This window comes from Myotis daubentonii, chromosome 5 (assembly GCF_963259705.1).
Source record: "Myotis daubentonii chromosome 5, mMyoDau2.1, whole genome shotgun sequence".
Classification (NCBI taxonomy): domain Eukaryota; kingdom Metazoa; phylum Chordata; class Mammalia; order Chiroptera; family Vespertilionidae; genus Myotis; species Myotis daubentonii.
This window is the reverse complement of record NC_081844.1, coordinates 45,453,695-45,474,693: the sequence shown is the minus strand read 5'-3', so window position 1 is coordinate 45,474,693 and position 20,999 is coordinate 45,453,695. Positions and strand designations below refer to the sequence as shown.

The following is a 20,999-nucleotide window of genomic DNA, read 5'->3' as shown; positions in this document are numbered from 1 at the left end:
CCTACAAAGACTTATATAATCTGTGTGCTTCTTACTTATCCCATCTTCTACTCTCTCCCTCTTTCTCTTCACTTCATGCACACTGACTTCCTTTTTACATTTCTGGAACACGTCAGGCATGCTTTCACCTCAAGGCCTTTGCACTGATTGTTCCTTCTCTCTTAGAAGTTTCTCTTCCCCAAATATCGGATTATTTCACTCTTACCTCCTTCAAGTCTCTGTTCAAATATCTCCTTCTCAGTGAGGTCTATCCGTAACACCTGATCTGAAGTTGCAACCCCAGCCCTTCACCCTCCTGATTCTTCTTATGAAATTGTATTGGCTCATAACACTTCTACTAATTTTTCTGCGCATCCTTTTCACTGGATGCCAGTTCCATGAGGGTGGAAATTTTGTCTCTTTAATCATTCACGCACGAATGGATCCTCATTACATAGAACAATACCTGACACTTAATAGGTGGTCAATAAGTATTTGTTGATGTGAGCTTAGGAAGTAAATTTCGTTCCATGGCTTTTTTACAGTTCCACTTACGCTTGGGTAAGAATGACTGCCTGTTACTAAATTTTCTGACTCAGTAGGTTGTCAATAAACAGTAGCTGTGATCTGAATGCAAACCTTTGTTGTTGTTTTGTGTGTGTGTGTGTGTGTGTGTGTGTGTGTGTGTGTGTTTAAGGGTATTAGCTTCAATGATTTATAAGTAATAGCTAGGTGCAAAAGACTACCGAGTTGACATGAACGGATCTGTGAACTTACTGTCTAAAGAAATCTTTATCACCATATATTCCAAGAGCAGTATATCTCCTCAAACATGCATGTAAAACAGCATCCAAGTCTTTACTTTTAATGCCCAGAACAAATGTACTTATTCTTATTACCAATTTTGCATCAGAAAATAGCTTGACTCACTGTACCTAGGTAAACATTAAAGACATAAATCAGATAATGGTTCTAAAAAGTTTGAGAGGGTCATGACATCAATTTTGAAGACTTCCAGGAGCCTTGTATAGAAAGGATTATTATAGAAAGGCCCAATAGAGCCGCCTTCATGGATCTGTGGCCTGAGCAGTCACATCGAACCCTGTGCTTAGAAAGACCCAGCGCTTAGTTTATCACTCTACTGCTCCTGTCTTAAAATTCCTAATAATATATGAAGAAGGGGCCTCCATTTTCATTTTACAGTGAGTATGCTAATTATGCAGCTGGTCCTGAGGTCCAAAAATATTAAACTGACTGCATACCTTTCGAGGAAATAAGCAGAGATGCAATGACCAGAAGGGAATATAGAATTCCTTTGAGGTAGATACCCCAGCCCTCTTCCCAGTTCCCTCTGAAGGAGGAAAAGTGGAGAAACAGTAGCAGGGAGTGGTGCACTGCTTGCCACTCAGGGTGTGGCCTGTGCTCCCAGCAGCAGCCACAGCCCCGGGGAACTTGTTAGAAAAGCAGAACCAGGATTCACTCCAGAACCATTTCCTGTGCAGAATTTGCATTTCCTGTGCACTCTATTTTTTGCATTACTTCTTTTTAAAATTGTTACGTTTCAATTGCAGTTGACACTCAATATTCTTGTGTAATTGTTTTAGGTGCCTTGTGCACTTTAAATGTGAGAAACAGAGCGACTGTTTCAAGAGCCATCCAGGGCCTGTGACAATGGGCATTTGAAGTCACCTAGTCTCTTCAAAGGGGGTTCTCTCCCCTCCCACCGGAGCATCCTCAGCCTGCACTGCTGCCAGGTGGGATGTTAACTGATTTGAACATTACTTTTGTCCTTTCTGTGGTCCATTCTCTAGGACTGGGTTCATAGGAAGTGAAAATGTTTAAAAAATAATATTAAAAACAAGAAGAAAGCATGAAAATGGGATATTCAGAATTAAGCTGAGCTGGTGGAAAGCAGTGTAACAACAATAAAATGGGGGTGGGCACCTTAAAAATAATGTGAATAGCTAACACTGAGCACTTAAAATGTGCCAGGCATCATGCAGTGTGTTTTATGTGGGTTGCTTTATTTAAATTTCAGCACAAATTTAAGAGTTACTATCTCTATCTTTCTGTGCATCTGGAGAAACAAACTTTGAAAGTTTCGAAAGGGCTGCACTATAATAAATCAAGAAATTAGGCGCTATTTCCACAACCGTATATTCTTTGCAACATACGGTAAACACACATCTGCTGAGTGAATATCTCCGTGTAAATTCGCGAAGCATTTCAGAGTTAGTTTCTGAGCATGAGGGACCATTGCAGAAACAGCAAGGATTAAGGTCAAGTTAAGGTCAACTACTGCCTGAATCTTTCCATTTGAGATCAAAGGAAGACGAGTAAAGGACTTCATTCTGGACGTGCAGGTCACCCCAGTTTGTATGTCCATGCCCTGTATGAAGAAGGACTCCCAGGCTTTTTTCTAACAGATGGAGATGAAGCCAGAACGCACGTGGCCAAGGGTCTTATGCTTCTTCCGCCGAAAAGCAGGGCGAATCTCAACAGCTGGCAGCTCAGCGGCCGCGCAGGTACAGAGCCTGGGAACTGGGCGAGCGCCTTCGGTCTGCCCGACCGCACACCCCGCTGTGCTGCTCCCGCCCCCCAAGCCCTGGGGGGAGGAGCCGAGGAACCGAAAGGAAACCCTCGGGGCGGGTGGCGCCCGGGGCCTGGGCTCGGGCATGGAGCTGCGGGCGCTCTGGCTGCTCTGCTGGTGCGGGTGCTGGTGCTTCGGCGGAGGCCACGGAGCCGGTCCCGGTGCCACCTTCACCCGGACGGGACCGCGGAGCCAAGAGCAACAGGCAGCCGCCTTCCGGGTACCGAGCGCGCCCCCCTGTTTGTTTCTTTCTCGTCCTTTCCTGTCCTGAGTCTGGGCTGGGGTCCTGGGGATCCCCTCGCCTGCCGGGACGCGCTGGAGTTTCTGAGTTGGGGTTACACCCCCCAACTTCTCCCTGTGTCCCCCACGTGTCTAGCTCTCGCCCTATCTCATGCCTTTGCTAACTCAAAAGATTTGATTTTCCAAATTAGTTTTGCCGCCGTGGATTTCTATGATCCGTCCCAAGTGATCAGTGGATAGGTCCGAAGCATTTTTCTTAGCAGCTCCCCTTTTAGCAGAACCCCCTGGCGGTGCTCACTGCCTCCCAAGCTGCCTCATTTCAGTTATAGGAACCACAGGCGTTAGAAACCTGCCAGCTTCTTCCGGAGGGGGGCGCTGGTCACTCCTTCTGGGATCAGAATTGTCTAAAGCAGTGGTTCTCAACCTTCCTAATGCGAGCCTTTAATACAGTTCCTCATGTTGTGGTGACCCCCAACCATAAAATTATTTGCGTTGCTACTTCATAACTGTAATTTTGCTACTGTTATGAGTTGTAATGTAAATATCTGATATGCAGGATGTATTTTCATTGAACATAATTAAAGCGTAGTGATTAATCACAAAAACAATATGGGTTTTCCAATGGTCTTAGGCGACCCCTGTGAAAGGGTCATTCGACCCCCAAAGGGGTCTCGACCCACAGGTTGAGAACCGCTGGCTATAGTGCCTGCATTGGGCAAGCTGGGAGAACCTTGTCCACGTATGATTTTCCTGAACTGGGCTCTGTAGACTCATGCACCACCTTATTAAAAGTTCACCTGACTTGGTGGAGACTGATGTAGAGAAAGGGAAAGCATTGATTTCTTTTTCAGATTATTTTGAAAAGGCTTCATCAATAGGTTTAGGTTTTGCCCCAGCATTAAAACTCTGGAACAGACAGGTAGCTGAATATAAATAAGGTTGATTAGAGAGTTTTAAAACAAAATATTGATTGATGTCAAAAGGACATGTTTTTCCTAGTTTGATAATCATAATTTCCTCAAGTTTTTTGGCCCTGGAACCTGGTATGTCTTATTGTCACTCATTCAATTAAACATTCAGTCAAAACAAAGGGAAAAAAACTTGTAAAGATAATTATTTTTCATCATGCCTGTTGAAAGGCTGTTTTGATTTATCAGTTCCCAGATTTCTAGTATGTGATCCATTTGTTGTTCAAACTTTTGCACCTTTCAAAACTGCTAATATGTTTCCTGTGTATTCTGCAAAACTTAGATGTCTTTTTTTATTTTTATCTAAATGTTTTATGTTTGATTACAGTTGAAATTCAATGTTATATTAGTTTCAGGTCTCAGCATAGTGGTTAGACATTTATATAACTCACGATAATTCCCGCACCCACCTGAACACCATATTGTTATTAGACTATTATTAACTATACTGTACTTTACTGTATTTACATCCTCATGACGATTTTGTAGCTGCAAGTCTGTACTTCTACATCCCTTTGCCTTTTTCAGCCGGTTCCCCAACCTCCCTCTCACCTAGCAACCCAGGTGAACTAAACTGAAAGCACCTAAGAACTGCGCTTTCGGAACCATCCTCCTAGGATTTCTTGTTACCTATGCAAGACATTACTGTTTGAACAAGTTCTGCTGATTTCAGCAGTGGTAAAACCTTTACATCTTTTCTTTTATAAATGAAATTAAGGTTCAAGTCCTTCATTTTAATATTTTATATATTTAAATATTTGGAGATATTTACTATACAGTTGATCACTGTTACATCCTCCATTCCTTATGTTAAAAAAATATGCTAATTGATCCTCTCCTATGCTGATTTCATGACAGGTTGCTAATAGGATGAGGAGTCGGAGCTCAATATAAACTCACATCTTGTGATGAAAGGAAGATTGGGGAAGTGCCCTAGACTGCTATCTAGGGTAGGAGAGGTCATAAGGAACTCATCAATCAAAAACCAGCTTTCAGCCGAGTGCCATGGTGCCCCAGATAGGCCAGTCTTACTGCTCCGTCATTGGCTAGGTGCAGCCTGTGGGAACCTTGTTCCTTCTGGGCCTCCTCCTGGTAATTCATTGTCAGAAGATCCGCTGTGGTTGGAGGTCTGCGAGGCCCATTCTCCTGACTGCCATATGCTCTGTGCATTCTTAAAGTCCCACATTCTCAATGCCTTCTCTGGTTACTTCAGCTCACAAGGTTGGCCAATCAAGACTTGCAGAGAAAATGAATCCTCTGAATTACTTGGCAGTAGCCATCTCTGGCTTATGTTGGTTACTTGATGTCTATATAATTTCTTTGCATTCCAGTTCTATTCTTTGTATTTATACCTCTCCTCTCCAAATGATATTCAAAGCTCTGATTCATCAGGATTATTTTTAAATGCCTAAATCTCAATGACTGTTTATTATTAATTGATTAGCAATTCTTCCAGGCATGCTCAGAAAGGAAGAAATAAGATTATGAATATTTCCACAGATAATTTGCTTAAAAATAAACGCCTTAAAGCTATTAAGGACTTGATGTATATGAAATGTCCTTTATATATTTACTAGAGGCCTGGTGCACAAAATCCAAGCATGGGTAGGATCCCTAGGCCTGGCCGGCCGGCAATCAGGGCTGATTGGGGCCTTCCTTCTCTGGCAGCCAGCTGCCAGCCTGGGCCTTCCTTCCCCAGCTGCTGGCTGGGGCCTTCCTTCATTCCACGCCACCCCCTAGTGGGCAGTGCACATCATAGCGAGTGATCGAACTCCTGGTTTCCTGGTTGAACTCCCGTGGGGACAATTTGCATATTAGGCATATATATATATATATATATATATATATATATATATATATATATAGTTAGCAACATATACTGATTAAGCATATATTGTGGGCCAGGCATGTGGGGAACACATTGATAAATGCCAGATAGGCCTTGTCCTCATTTTGCTTATGGGTTTAAGAAATAGACACACAATAAACAGATAAGTGCATAAAAATTATAGAAGAAATAGAATTGATATGTACAAAATGAGTGGTCCCTTGGATATTTTATTTGTGCTACACAACTGATAGTATGAGGAAATTGAGGCATGTTCATGTAAAAAACATGATTATCACAAAAAGCTGAGAAATCTGTAAGTAATGGTCATATTTTCCCTCCAGACAGGCAAACGAACCTATCTGCCTGGACCATTTCCAGGATTCCATCTCACAAAGCTTTGTGCCCTAAGTGAGATAGGCATTCTATAAAGCTCAAATAGAATCAGGTTTATTTATTATTTCCTCATTCCCTTCCCCATGTTTCATTACGTAGTGCTCGGAAATACAAAGATAAAGAAGACACACTTTCCAAATGCCTAATTGCTTCATTGCATGAATGTCTACTGGTGACTGTTTCCACTAGTACATAGTATTTATTTGCAATTTATTTTCTTGTTTCCACTATGTTAAACAAACAAATATTTAGTGCTCTTTACGTGCTTATTGGGAACAAATTACAAATGGATAAGATATATCTTTCCCACTCTCAAAAATGTCCCTGAAATCAGATAGCAGTTCTAATACAAAGCATTTATTAATATGATCTCATTATCTTACACAACCTTTCACTGTGATCTGCCACAAATAACTCAGACCTTGACTTGTACACCTGAAGAATATCTCCAAGTTAGTTATACACAAATTGCTTTGGAAAGTTAACATAGGTGATACAAATTACCTTTTTTTTTTTTCCTTTTAGGAAAGTCTTAATAGACATCGATACTTGAATTCCTTATTTCCTAGTGAAAATTCCACTGCCATCTATGGAATAAATCAGTTTTCATATTTGTTTCCTGAAGAATTTAAAGGTATGGTGTAGTGATGCCATTAGCTGATTGGTTTCCTGATTTTAACTTCTTTCCTTAATTTTTGAGGAATTGTTACATTGTGAATCTAGAACATTGAGTAGTAGTTAATAATTTATTAAATACTTACTAGGTACCAAGCATGGACCAGGTGCTGACAGAAAAATAAATTCATGGTCACTCTTCTAATTATTGCTTAAGAACTAAATATTATAGACACTTCCATGTTGCTGTAAGGGACAATGAGCACATTGACTTGGTTCTTTCAAACAGGTAATTTTCTGTGGCACCTTCAGCCCTATTGTAGGAATTCTTATCTCTTATAGCTTTCAGTTGACTGCATTTCATGTTATGGAAAAGCACATAGAAAAATCATAAATGTAGGCTCTCCTACAAAGCGAACGTTTCTTTTGGAACGTTCCTCCAAAAAAGAACCCCAAGGGGCCCTTCCTATAATCTAATATTGTCTTTTCATTTCCTATTTCTACTCAGCTATTTATTTAAGAAGCAAAACTTCTAGATTCCCCCGCTACTCCCCGAAAGGGCCAATGCTCATCTCCAACATCTCTTTGCCATTAAGATTTGACTGGAGAGATAAGCATGTTGTAACACAAGTGAGAAACCAGCAGGCGGTAAGTTCTCGGGTTTTGTTCTTTTTTAATCATCTGAGCACGGGGAGTCACCGTTGAGGTCAAGTTTAATCAGACTTGTAATGGAATCCATCATTCTTCTAGGTAAAATCGCACCCCAGTCATTCAATAAATGGCAGTAAGATGAGACTCTGTTGGAGTGGGAGGCAGATGTCAAAGCCCGACTTTTTCTGAGATAAGCCTTCCTTGGTGTGTTCTCTCACTAATGACCATTGCCACCAGCACACTGGCTCAGGGTGCTTCCCAGTAGCTGTGTCACAGTTTCCAAACCTTCTGTAGAACAGCAGATGGAGGGCTGGAGAAGGTAAACGACTACTAAATGAGAAATGACACTGAAAAAGTAATGTGATACCATATACACTAACCGACAGTGTGGCCTGGTCTCTTAGGTTCTCAGATCTCATCCCTTGAGCTCCAGTGGAAAACCCTGTCCCCTAAAGGATCATACGCTTTCAATCTGTGACCCTAAGAAATGCAGTCTATTTTGCTATAATGTGACATATACATACATTCCTAAAAATCACTACCAGGACAAACCCCTGCAGTAAAAACAAAAGGTGTTATAAGAGAAATTAGGTTAGACTACAGCATTAAAAAAGGTGTCACACTTTAAAAAAGATAGAAGGCAGTAAATTTGCAGCACAGGGATTGTCAGCAGACTGAGGAAAGTCAGTTACCTAACCGCATGGCTATCGTCTCAATTTAACTGCAGTGGAAACCTCAACGGGTCATTCAACCTCCCCTGGTTATTTTTTCCAATCGCAGTTGACATATAACATTATATTACTTTCAGGTGTACAACATAGTGATTAGACATTTATATAACTCACGAAGCGCTAACCTCGATAAGTCTAGTACCCATCTGACAGTATGGCAAGTATTCTGGACCCTGCAGTTTCCCAGTCACCATTTATTTAGGGCAAGCATGTCAAATTCAAAGATTAACACGGGCCAAATAAATAAGGTTTAAGTTTATGTGGACCACTAAAAAACACACAAAAGCTTCAATTTTCATAGAAATGTAAGTTTATTTTGATAGAGACATGCTTAATACAAAGGGCCGAAATAAATGAGTAATTGTTAACATAAAATAATAGAGCATTTTAATAAAAGTTAACATTTTTTCTTGAAAATTAACTTACCAGATACTGAATAACTGCAAAATGAATAAGCATAATGCAAATAAATCTATTTTTCTTGTTCTCCGAAAGTGAGATATCCCTGTTGTGCACACCAAACAAGTCAGTCCAAGAACTAATGATGTGGCAATCAGCTGCTAAAATATTCACTGCCAGTATTAGTGGAGAGAAATGGTGCGCCTGTGCATAAGGCATGTAAGGGAAATGGATGCAACACAATTATAGTAATCAGTCATTAGCAAACATTTTATTTTTTCATTAATAATTATGTATAACAGGCCCTAACCGGTTTGGCTCAGTGGATAGAGCGTCGGCCTGCGGACTGAAGGGTCCCAGGTTCGATTCTGGTAAAGGGCAATGTACCTCGGTTGCGGTCACATCCCCAGTAGGGGGCGTGCAGGAGGCAGCTGATCCTTGTTTCTCTCTCATGGATGTTTCTAACCCACTATCCCTCTCCCTTCCTCTCTGTAAAAAATCAATAAAATATATTTTAAAAATAATAATAATTATGTATAACAGGATATTGTAAAAATTAAGTTACAAAATTTTTATTCAAATGTTTCTTACATACCGTTATATTGGCTGGGCTGCAAAAATATTTGATGTGGGCCACCACAAAGCATTTGCTTTGTTACTGGATTCATAATCACGTGCGAAATAGCCTGACATCTAATCCTCCCAGGAGTGTCTGCATTGTATTAAAGGGGAACTTTTCGTTAGGATTCTTTAATTAAAGGAGTATACTAGAGAGATATCTTTGAGCAGGCACTGCCTTCCAGGGGAAGCCAAAGGCAGGTTAACTAAAGCTACCTATAGGTATGATGTCAGCAACCTGTCTCAACATTTATCAATGGGTGAAGATTCTGAGGTTGCCCTTAGTGAATATTTTACTATGCCATAGGCACTAGAGATATGGACATAAATATGGCCACTTAAAGCCATGAAGTTGCTTAAAACTTCACTCCACAGAGACAGCCAGTTGTTCTTTCTTTCTTTGCCTAACTCTACAGCACATGGCCCTGTGATTAGGATATTTCCCCCCAATTCCAAATCTCATTCTCATGGATCTTTCTTGTGTATAATCCTTGATACTATTTGCTCTTTCTCCTTCCTTTCTTTCGGGACAACCTTTTATTCTTTTGTTCTAGTTTGTCCAATAAAAGCAAGTAAATAGATCCAGAATCGGAAAGGTTGCCAGCCAACATTTGAATGAGGAATGGATAACATGGGTTTCTATCATTAGAACATTTCATGTGCATTTATAATTGACATAAGCTGGCATATTGATAGCCTGAAATGTAACTCATTCAGCTCCTGTGTCCATCAAATGATGAGTATAATATATAAGACATACATCGACGCACATCTTCACCCCACCTCAACTTATCACCTCCCTTGGGGCAAAGACGGTGGATGACACAGAAGCATACTATCTGGGGAGAAACAAAAGGGATTGGAGAATGGGATAGGAATTGGTATACTTCTTAGAAACAGACATCATCTATTTAATGAACCGACTTATCTTTTAAAATATCAGTTTGTTTTCTCATTCTCTAAAATTTGGTTTCATCTTGCATTGCCTAATTTATAATAATGATACTACCAATTTACTTGTAACTAATCATTGGATTTTGATGCTTAAAAGAGAATTTTGGTTTTCTTTTCTTTTTTTCAAATTGGAAAAGAGGATGAGCATTTATATTTTTGTAGACCTCTAGATTCTGCCCACCTGATTTGATAACTTGTGATATTGAAAAATGTTGGTAAAGTTGGTTTGAACATTGTTTGATAATAAATACTATTTTGTTTCTCTTTTTTAAACAGTGTGGAGGATGCTGGGCCTTCAGTGTGGTAGGTGCAGTGGAATCAGCATATGCAATGAAAGGGAAGCCTTTGGAAGACCTAAGTGTGCAGCAGGTCATTGATTGCTCATATAATAATTACGGCTGCAATGGAGGGTCTACTTTTAATGCTTTGAACTGGCTAAATAAGGTGACTAGTTTCTCAGCCTTTGAAACGCTTTGTTTTCTCTTTTGCTTAATGTGTGCTCCGAATTCAGACAATTGATTCTCGTTTACTTAATAATGTTTTTAGAAATTTAGAGAACCAAAGCTTGAATTAATCGGATTTAAAAATGAATTGCTTCTAGGCAAGTCAATCATCAAGATCAAAGGTTAGAAAATCTTACCTGAGATCTGTTTTCCAAAAATTATTTATGTTTATTTCTGAACATTTCTTAATAGGTAAATGTGTTTTTTTGTATTGCTTCTAGGCAAGTCAATCATCAAGATCAAAGGTTAGAAAATCTTACCTGAGATCTGTTTTCCAAAAATTATTTATGTTTATTTCTGAACATTTCTTAATAGGTAAATGTGTTTTTTTGTGGGGTTTTTTGTTTTGTTTTGTTTTGTTTTTGCAGATACGTGTCACATAGTGACCCAGAAAGGAGAGCATATGAGCATATGATTACCCATTTCCATAGAATTTGTGAATATTAAGGTTAAAAGGGACAAAGGGACAGCTAATTTAGTAACTCTGTATATAGATGAAGATGTGAGATTATATTGCCAAATCAGTAGCTGAGCCAGAATTGCACCTGTAGTCCTCTGCTTCCCATTAGGCACCCTACCCACCATGCCTCAGTGTCAGTATCCCTCAGTATTCTTAGGATACTCTCTGGCCTTGCCCTAGATCCAGCATCAGTTGTGTGAAACCAGCCAGTGAAGGTGCTTTTATACTTTCTAAAAGGCTGTCAAGCTAGAGTTTTCCAAGCTCAAACATCCTTCCCTTATTCATTTGCTAGATTTGAGTTACTGAATGCCAAAAACTCTTCTATGTTATGGGCGACAATGAGTTGCCTGTCTTCTCCCTTTCATAAGCCCAACATTCAGAAAAGGGGGACTAAGTATAAACAATTATAAACTAAGTGACATAGGCCAAATGAAAGGCACAGAGAGAAGTGGATAGAAAAAAAAAAGTTTGACCTGGCCATTGCCTGTGCATAAACCATTGTGCTGAGTTTCAAAGACTTACTAACATAGAACCAGTTGCCCTATTATAACCTCACTAGAGGCCCGATGCACAAAATTCATGCAAAAGGGCTCGGACCTCGCAGCCCCAGCTTCGCCCGGAAGGTCGTCTGGAAGGTCCTTCTGCTGTTTGGTCTAATTAGCATATTAGCTCTTTATTATATAGGATGAGAAAGATGACAAGGCTTTATTATTATTGGATTGATAGAGGTCCAAGGAAGGAAGATCTAGGAATAATAAGAATAAAGAGAATGGAAGCTAATGACTCTAATTACCTAGGATATCCATAACAACACCTAAAGATTGAATTTAAGAGCTTATTATTACCCAAAGAATACCCACATGATGAAGGTGTGGCCAAGTTGAATCCTATTATGACACATTGCACTAAGTTCTATTTAAAACAATTGCTTGACAGAGAACTCTTTGGGTGATTGTTTTCTTTTAGACGCAAGTAAAACTGGTGAGAGATTCAGAATACCCATTTAAAGAACAGAACGGCCTGTGCCATTACTTTTCTGATTCACATTCTGGATTTTCAATCAAAGGTTATTCTGCACATGATTTCAGGTAAACGTCTTATTCCGAGCTTTCTCCCTATGTCCTAATTTATGATATATTGACTATTTGGAATTAATAACTTGATTGAAGGCTTCACTGCATGTTCATAATTGTTTTCATACCTACTTTTTACTAAAGAGACTATCAATCACCATGGAGTGCTATGGATGTTGTTCCTTAAACATGATCTACTTAGGTTTCAAAGTGTCATTACAATAGAAATTAGCTTAAATTAACACATTTAAATCCAATGACAGGTATAATTTATATTTGCCACCTTCCTCTTACCAAATTTAGGTGTCATAATTACCATTAGTATATTTCAATCCTCCTGTTGAATCAGTGGAAAATTGCCTTGTATAGATGTCCCAGCTAATATCAAGCAGTCTGCTTACCAAGAAGCGTTTTGGAACACTCTCTGTGTTCCTTGCATTTTCAAGGCATCAGTATACTAAAAGCATAAACTGAAACTTTGCATTAAACTTTGCATTAAAAACTGGAGGTCGATTGGGTAGCACGCCCTATATAAGCACAGGGGGATTGGGGGATAGATAAGGATAGGCTGAGGAAGAGGATTTGTGTCAAAACTTGAAGGGCATGTTGACTTTGGACAGGTTTAAGGAAACAATCATTAAAAAATGCTCTCAAAGCCAGCGAGAGAACCATTGTGGCCATTTAATATAATGCAAGATAAGTGATCAGAGATGATAAGGACAAAGACTCAACCAAAATCTGGCTTTATTTATTTATTGTTTAAAATATTGAGGGAGCTTTGCACAGTCTTTCTTTTTAAAAAAATATATTTTTATTGATTTCAGAGAGGAAGGGAGAGGGAGAAAGATATAGAAACATCAATGATGCTAGAGAATCATTGATTGGTGCTTCCTACATGCCCCCATACTGGGGATTGAGCCCACAGTTGGGCACATGCCCTGACCAGGAATTGAACCCTGACCTCCTTGTTCAGAGGTCGACACTCACCCACTAAGCCAAACCGGCTGGGCTTTGCACAGTCTTTTGAAACAGAACGCAGAGAAATTACATTAAATTCAGATGAGATGACAGACTGACCTCTAAGTTCCTGGTACTGAATATAAAAAAATCTCTTCATCCAGATAGTGTCTGCCCATGGGATATGAAGGGAATCAAGGGTGAAATTGGACCCTGGAAGCAAATGGAACCCCTGCAAACAACATATGCGTGTCAGAGGCTTGGCGGGTTGTCAGCAGAGCTCTTGTCCACAACAGGGCTCTCGGGGGACTCCGGGAACCATATAGCAGAAAGTTTCAATTCCACAGATGGCAGGCTGTGCTGGGTCTATAATAAAAGGTGCAGGGTCACTGAGTACAGCGGTCAGCATCTCCTTTGTGGGCAAAGGTAACACAGTTTCTAAAATGAGAAAGTGTGCCTCTGTGAGCTCTGAATTCCTTGAGAGTATAAGTGAAGTGTGTGTGCAAGAAGGAATCAGATGTTCAAAATGTCACTAGAAAAAGATTCAGGGAATCCCTTGTCATGGGTAGCTAATGGAGAAAGTTAGGGAGAAACAAAAGGACAAGAGGCAATAGCCTGGGTTGGAGAGTGAGAGAAAGAGAATGCAAAGGTCACTGCAATGGCCTGAAACAGGACTTATCCAACCTTTTGATTAAAAAGGAAGAGATCCCCTGAAGAATCTCTGTGTTTACACTGAACATTAAACTCTCTAATAATACAATGCTAAGCTAACTGTGATAGACTGGGCAAGACCTTTCCTTGATTTCTTCATTCACTCACTCAAATTGCTACTGAACACTGTTTTAGGATATGGGGTCCGGCAGTGAACAAAACAGACAGAAACCCTTCCTTGGGACTATATTTTAGTGATAGAGACAGGCAACAAACAAAACAAATGAAAATATGTATGGTATGTTAGATGTAATAATTTCTAAAGAGGACAAAATAAAACAGTTGGGAGGAAGAGGAAACATCACGGTGAGGGGAGAGGAGCACACAGTTTTATAAAGGGTGACTAGGGAGGGCTCCCTGAGAACATGCCATTTGAGTAAAGACCTGAAGAAGTGTGGGAACTTAGCCAGTAGATATCCGAGGAAATACTATTCCAAGCAGAAGGAACTGTAAGGGCAAAGGCCCTGAGACAGAATATGTCTGGCATTTTTAAAGAACAATGACTGTAGTGAAGAGAAAATGGAGTAGACTAGTGGGAGATGAGGTAAGAAAGGTTACTCGCTAATAAATTTAGAGCAGAGTTTTAGTAAAACAGGCTTGGACATGAGAGATCATAAGGTAATTCCACTCACAGAAATTAAAGCCCACAGGATTGGATATATTGAGGAATTTTATATAGGAGATAATTAGGAGAGTCAAGGATGACTACAAACTTTTTGGCCTGAACGACTGAAAGAATGGAATTGAGGCATGAATGTCTAAGGAACAGATTTGTAGGAAGTGACCCTGGGAACCATTGGTAGAGGAATAGGGAGATGAGATAAAACAGGGGAAAAAGGGGTTTCTTTATTAAGCAAATTAGTACTGAGGGTATGCTGGAACTTAATCTTACTGAGGAACTCTTGGGGCCAAGGTAAAATGAATCTCAGAGTTAGCCAATGCAAGTTGATTTTCATCACCTCCTAAGATTTATTAGTTGAGGGTATGGCTGGGGTCTAAGTGGTCGTGGGCTTTTTGAGAGAGAAGGGCCTCGGGTAAAGAGTTGCAGGGTTTCCTTGTTGGAAGCCCAGTGTAAGGACCAGAAGATCTGGGAAGTTCTCCCCCATCATCTGCCACAATGAGGAATATAGTTTTCCCACCTTCCTTATTTAAAAAGTGCCTGTGTGATAGCTGGACGCTATGCCAGCCAATTGCAAAACTCTACCATCTTCCTTGAAGCTAGACTTAGCCATATGACTAAATTCTAGCCAATGAGATCCTTTCAGATATATGCAGAATGTGTGTGTTACTTCTGGGAAATCTCAACAGGAATGCAGCACCTCTCCTTTCTACTCCCTGCTGAATGGAATATATGTTAAATGCCTGGAGCTCCTGAAGCCATCTTGGACCATTAATTGAACTTGGGAATGGACACCTCACATGGCAGAATAATAGCATAAGAGGAGCCTGGGTTCTTGATATCTATTGCAGCCCTGGACTACCAGTCTCCCAGACTTCTTGTCGCCTCCATTGTTTAAGTCTTCTGTAATTGCAACCAAACCTATGTGTATCCATACAAAGATTAAAGAGATCGTTTTAAAAAAATATTCTTACCTTAAAAACTAAACTCCTTAACCAAATATTTTCTCTTTTGGTAGTGACCAAGAAGATGAAATGGCAAAAGCACTCCTTACCTTTGGTCCTTTGGTAGGGATAGTAGATGCAGTGAGCTGGCAAGATTATCTCGGAGGGATAATACAGCATCACTGCTCTAGTGGAGAAGCAAATCATGCTATTATCATAACTGGATTTGATAAAACAGGTAGGTGCTGATAAGACTTGATTGATTGCTTTTCAGCTTAAGGTGACTGACAAATCACCTTAACTATATAAAAAGTTAAAATGTGGTCGTATATCTAAGTCCTCCTAAGACCTTTACTACTTTTCAGTAGACTTCTGGGTATAAATAACCCCATTGTGTTCCTCCTTATCAATTTTGGTGGATAACTTATTAGAATGATGATAATTACTGATTTAAATAATGTGTATTTTTCATCTGAAGTGTTTAGGATAATTGTTGGGAAAATAGAAGTGCCTATTGTTTTATCATACATATCTAACAATTATTCTTCCCTGTTTCTAATGCCCTGGAAATGTGTGTGTGCTTTCATTCTGTGCAAGTTCCGTATTAAGTGAATGAATTCAAACATATTTTTCCAATGATTGGAGTGTGACACTAAGTACAGCTCAAGTTTACTTAGGTAGCTTAAGTTAGCATTCTATTACAGTTTTAATCATTTTGTTAAAGCTACTAACACTGATCAAGATATAAACTTAAAGTAAACATGCATTCACTGCAAATATGAGTTTTTTGGGGTTTGTTGCCAATTTTTGTTTTGTAGGAACTACTCCATATTGGATTGTACGGAACTCATGGGGAAGTTCGTGGGGAGTGGATGGCTATGCCCATGTAAAAATGGGAAGTAATATTTGTGGTGAGTCATGAATTTGTGTTTAAAGATCCAGGCTAAGTGTCAAGGAAGATATTCTGAATATATTAAAATTATAAACCTGTCCAACCCATAGTATGTTTCCAGCATACTCACATCACTTTATAATTGATAAAAATAGAATAGTTTTTTAAAGAAGAGACACTATTGCACATATTCATGCTTTAAAAAGGAAGAAAGACTGTAGTAAAAACAAATATAATAAGCAAAACATAAGATAAACTAATAATTTACCAAAGTTAACTACTTCAAAATCCAGAGGCTTTTGGATTTTAAAAATACTCAACTTAGGAGGCTGAAGTTCTCCAAAAAGTCCCCTAGTTCCAATTTTACTTGTTATAACTGTATGAATTTTTCTTAATTTTTGCATTAATAATACTTGCACAAAGATTGTCAAGAATCACTTTTTCTTTGGATAAAAATTTATGAAATGTATGAAAAAAAGTATTAGGATTGTTTCTGATTTAATATTCTCCCTTTTACCTGCAAAATTCTAATATAGCACCCATGAATGGAGAAGCTTAGGCAAATACCAAATGTGCTCTTTTATAGAATAACAGTTTTTTTGTGTGTTAACCATAAACCAAATTAAAATAGCTAGGTAAGTACTTTAAATTGGGTATTCTAAAACTTATGTCCAAACCTGTATTCTACAATTTCTGATCTGGAAAATCAACATATTTTCTGAATCAAGTTAGAATGAAACTATATTGCATATGAGAGCAATAGTTTACTTTTCTCACTATAATTATTTCTAGCATACAAATAACTTTTTAAAAAAATTGTAGAGCACTATAAACTGTGAGACTGATAAAGGAGAGTTATAGAAGGCTTGGGAGTTTATGTTTTGACTCAATTAGTGAGTACTACCTAATGGTTCCATAAAGTAGAATTTATGAGAATTCATAAATGGTCTGTTTTATCACCCCAGTAAAATATTTACATCAATTACTTATTGAAGAGAACAAACATCATAGAAATCTTTAAGCCAAAGTGCTAGCAACCCAATCAAGACCCCACCTTATAGCATCATTTGGGGCTTTTACATTGCTAGAAAATCCAGATAAATTACTCCTGCCATTCATTGAACCTTTGAAACTAAACATAACTTATTTCTAACGATGATGCCTGGGTCTGGGCTAACAGGTGGCAGTTTTCAAAGCCTAGCTCAGTGGTTGAGTTTCGACCTAAGAACCAGGAGGTATGTTTGATTCCTGGTTAGGGCACTTGCTTGGGTGGCAGGCTCCATCCCCAGTGCAGGGTGTGCAAGAAGCGGCCAGTCAATGATTCTCTGTCATTGATGTTTCCTTCTCTCTTCCTCTCTGACATCAATAAAAATATACATTAAAAAAAAGCTCTGGCAGAAGAGTTACAAGAACATAATGCAGACATTAGCTCATAGTTGCCTCGATTATGACTCTGCATTCCCCACGACCACCTTATCCCTGGCCCCCAGCTCTACTGAGGATGAGTTGGAATAGTTTCTTCTCTCTGTTTCCCAGTGTGATTCTCCAAAGGCACGACTAGCTAGTAATTACACAGAGTCCAAATTCTTCCTGAAAGTATTTGGTGATCACATTACTCTTAAGAACAATGGTGAAAGTATTTGGTGATGACATGACTCTTAAGAACAATGGTTTAAGATAAATAGCATTTCATGGCCCCGAGAGATTTCAAAAATATAGCTATTTACAATGAAATCCAGTCTTGAATGAGCTAGTTATTGTTTTCACCACAATATTGAGATTTATGTTCTTGTGAGCTAAGAAAGCATAGTACACGTGATTTATTAAATTTTTGCTAATTAAAGTTCAAATCTTAAAGGTTTGAATTTTCAAATTTTATTTAAAATATTTCTGTAAATTATTATATCATCTCTAAACTATATATATGTAGTAAAGAGTTCACATACCTTTACCTATTCAGTTAGTAAGTCATTTTATGTGTTTTTGTGTATGTGTTTTTATAGTTTCTTAAAACAAAAATATTAGTTATATCTTCCAATATCTGCTTTTAAATTGCCATATTTATACTGACAGCTATAACTGTTAAATTATTTTCTTAGTAATTGCTAACTTTTTCTGAACCCAAATGAACATTGTTTTAATTTGCTATTTACAAGGCATATAAAGAACAAATAGACTGCTATTAATAATTTCTTTTCTCTTAGGTATTGCAGATTTTGTTTCTGCCGTATTTGTATGATTAATTGATGGAATCAAGAGACAACTACCAAAATGAAGGTTCCTAATGAAATACAGCACGGTACTTTCTTCTCAGCATTATTCACCTTTAGGTTTTAGCAACTAACCACAACAGGCTCTAGGGCCTGGTAGTATGTAAGCCAAGTTATGGCATGTCTCCGTCTTATGAAGAGATGGGCAACACAGTCAGGAGGAAGAACACCAGCTCCATGGCCTGGGAAACAGTTTCCCACCCCGGAGTGAATGTCAGTTTAAGATACTTTAGGTCTCTTTACTTTGAAGAGGCTATTATCCGGTTTTGTTTAATTGCTGTTTTTGTTTGTTTGCTATTTGTTTATTTTCAATGTCATTAAAGAGCTGATAAGAATTTATTTTCCTTGTGGGATATAATTACTGCCTTAGCTTACCCCTACCTACAAGAATAGCCAACCTAAAGTTATGTGTGCCTCTCACAATTATACTCTTGGCCCTCTGAGTTGAAATGTCATAAGGATTTTGAAATGCCAATAGCTTTACCTCAAATAGTATTTACTCCTTGATTTGTAGAAAGATAATGAAGTGAAAAAACAAAAGGACAAGATCACTTTTCAAGAGATGGAAATTAAATGATAATAAATTATATGGCAATTATGTGATAAGAAGAACTCAACTAGCATCGCCTGAGAAAAGATTATTATTTCGCAATTTTCATTGTCAATAGGATTCCAATAGACTTCATTTCCTTACTTTGATCTCTTTATATTGAAGGACAATGTTTTCTTCCACATTTTCCTACTCTCTTTCTCTTACTCTTTACTGGGCCACTCCTCAATTCTCCTGGTGGTTTGACTTCCCTGGCTAAGAAGTCTTTATTTCTTTTGATTCATCTAAGCCACCAACATCGGGCGCTCACCTTTCTCTTCCTCCCATCGTTTGTAGGCAACACCCCTTTCAAAGTCTACTGCCATTAATCTGGGGCATTAGCCAGAATATGAGTTTCTCAGGCTCTCTGTTATGTGTGTGTGTGTGTGTGTGTGTGTGTGTGTGTGTGTGTGTGTGTGGTTGTTTTGTTTGTTTGTTTGTTTTTCAGCTTATGTTTCCAGGAATCCCAATCTAACTACTTTTTTTGTGTGTGCATCCATTTGGCTTTGACCTGGTTCCTGGTTCTTCATGCCCATGTTCTCTCTCTTGTCTAAGTAATTATGTGTGCCTCTGTAAGAACCTCAGAGCAGAAGAGCTGATCTTTTGATTTTACAACTATATTAAATGAGTTATATGAGAATATAAGAAAATCTAATAAATACTACATATGTAAGCATTTCTTTTCTAAAATTCATAGTCACTTTCTAATGTAAAATATATAAACAAAAAAAAAACCCCACAAAGTTTTAAATGTAGCAGCAACCACTGAAATAAGTGAGAACATCCTATTTTTCCTTTTTTTCCCTTTTTGCTTTTAGTTATCCATCCTTTTTATTAGAAAAGTAAAATAAAAAACAAAACACTGCATTTCTTTTTCTTACACCAACCAGAACCAATATCAAAAGATTATGTGTTGACTCAGGTTTATAAATGCGCCAGGAAGACAAACATTGATAGTTTAATTGAGTAATATTCTTATTGTCTAAGTTTACCAAAATGGAATTGTGTTTGTGTTCATTTACTCATTTCTATGTAACACAAATGCTTTTTTGATACTCTTTTTCAAATACTAAACATTTTTTTATTACAAAGTAATATTTCTTAGCTGCTCTGAATTTTGATGACTTTAGGTTAAGAAGACTGTGTCCAGAAGTGCATGGCTTACATTTTGTGAGCACAATGTTAATGTGCTTTGCACTCACACAAGAGTTTGTTCAGTTAATGGCATCAACATTATGTAATCACCCAATCAGTAAAATTGAAGGACACCTTAGATATTTAATCAGTCAGATATACCTTAGTAGCTGATCACCTAGTCACCTGCCTCCTCTCCATTTCTACTGTTCCTTTCCAGATGCATGTTCTTTAGTATCTACATCTCCACCGTTTAGCAGTCAACCCAATAAACCCATGTTCCTGAAACTAGCGGTTCTCAAAGTATAGCCTCCAGACCAGAAGACACCTGAGGCTTTGGGAAACACTACGTTTTAATCAGCCCTGCAGGTGATTCTGATGGGTGCCCTTGCAATCCATCTACTGTGTGTCCCCAGGATTTACATTTCTTAAAGAGAATGTTAGCAAGTTATTCCCCTGTTGCTTCAAAGATAACATGCTGACTCTTTTAAATGAGCTCTCATGGAGAAGTCCCTCTCTACCTTCTCAGCTCAGTTTTTGCTCTTCTACATCGACAGCAGCTGTGCTCCAGCCATCACAGACTACTTGGAGTTCACCCAAGGAGGCTAAGACAAAAGCCAAAAAATCTTCACATAATAATTAGGCTTCATAATGAAAATGACCAAGATGTCCCTGGATATGATTTCACAAAGACCTGAAAGTGAATACTAAATTGGGTAACCTTACAATTACTTTGTGACCACTTAAGAGTTATTATTTAACGTGGATTGTCAGCACTAGAAGCATGTTTGAATGGAGACAAGGGTAGAAACTGGCATTGCAAATTGTGTTGATATGTACGTTAAGAATTACTAATATATCCTTTGGAAAAAAACTAT

The 20,999-nt window shown here is 38.5% G+C and overlaps 1 protein-coding gene across 1 annotated transcript; it reads left to right on the top strand.

The window, feature by feature from the left end:
* Positions 1–2,390: 2,390 nt before the first annotated feature.
* CTSO (cathepsin O) lies at positions 2,391–20,109 on the top strand. Its single transcript, XM_059697699.1, has 8 exons — positions 2,391–2,789; positions 6,527–6,635; positions 7,125–7,264; positions 10,246–10,413; positions 11,899–12,020; positions 15,311–15,474; positions 16,055–16,147; positions 18,333–20,109. The coding sequence occupies exons 1-8, from the start codon at positions 2,406–2,408 to the stop codon at positions 18,365–18,367; spliced, it is 1,215 nt and encodes a 404-aa protein (XP_059553682.1). The 5' UTR covers positions 2,391–2,405; the 3' UTR covers positions 18,368–20,109.
* Positions 20,110–20,999: the final 890 nt, after the last annotated feature.

Excerpts from the sequence above, each read along its gene's own strand:
- CTSO (XM_059697699.1), top strand. The coding sequence starts at position 2,406 with ATGGAGATGAAGCCAGAACGCACGTGGCCAAGGGTCTTATGCTTCTTC. Across the intron at positions 7,265-10,245 it reads AAGTGAGAAACCAGCAGGCG|TGTGGAGGATGCTGGGCCTT; the intron begins GTAAGTTCTCGG and ends TTTTTTAAACAG. Across the intron at positions 15,475-16,054 it reads AACTGGATTTGATAAAACAG|GAACTACTCCATATTGGATT; the intron begins GTAGGTGCTGAT and ends TTTGTTTTGTAG.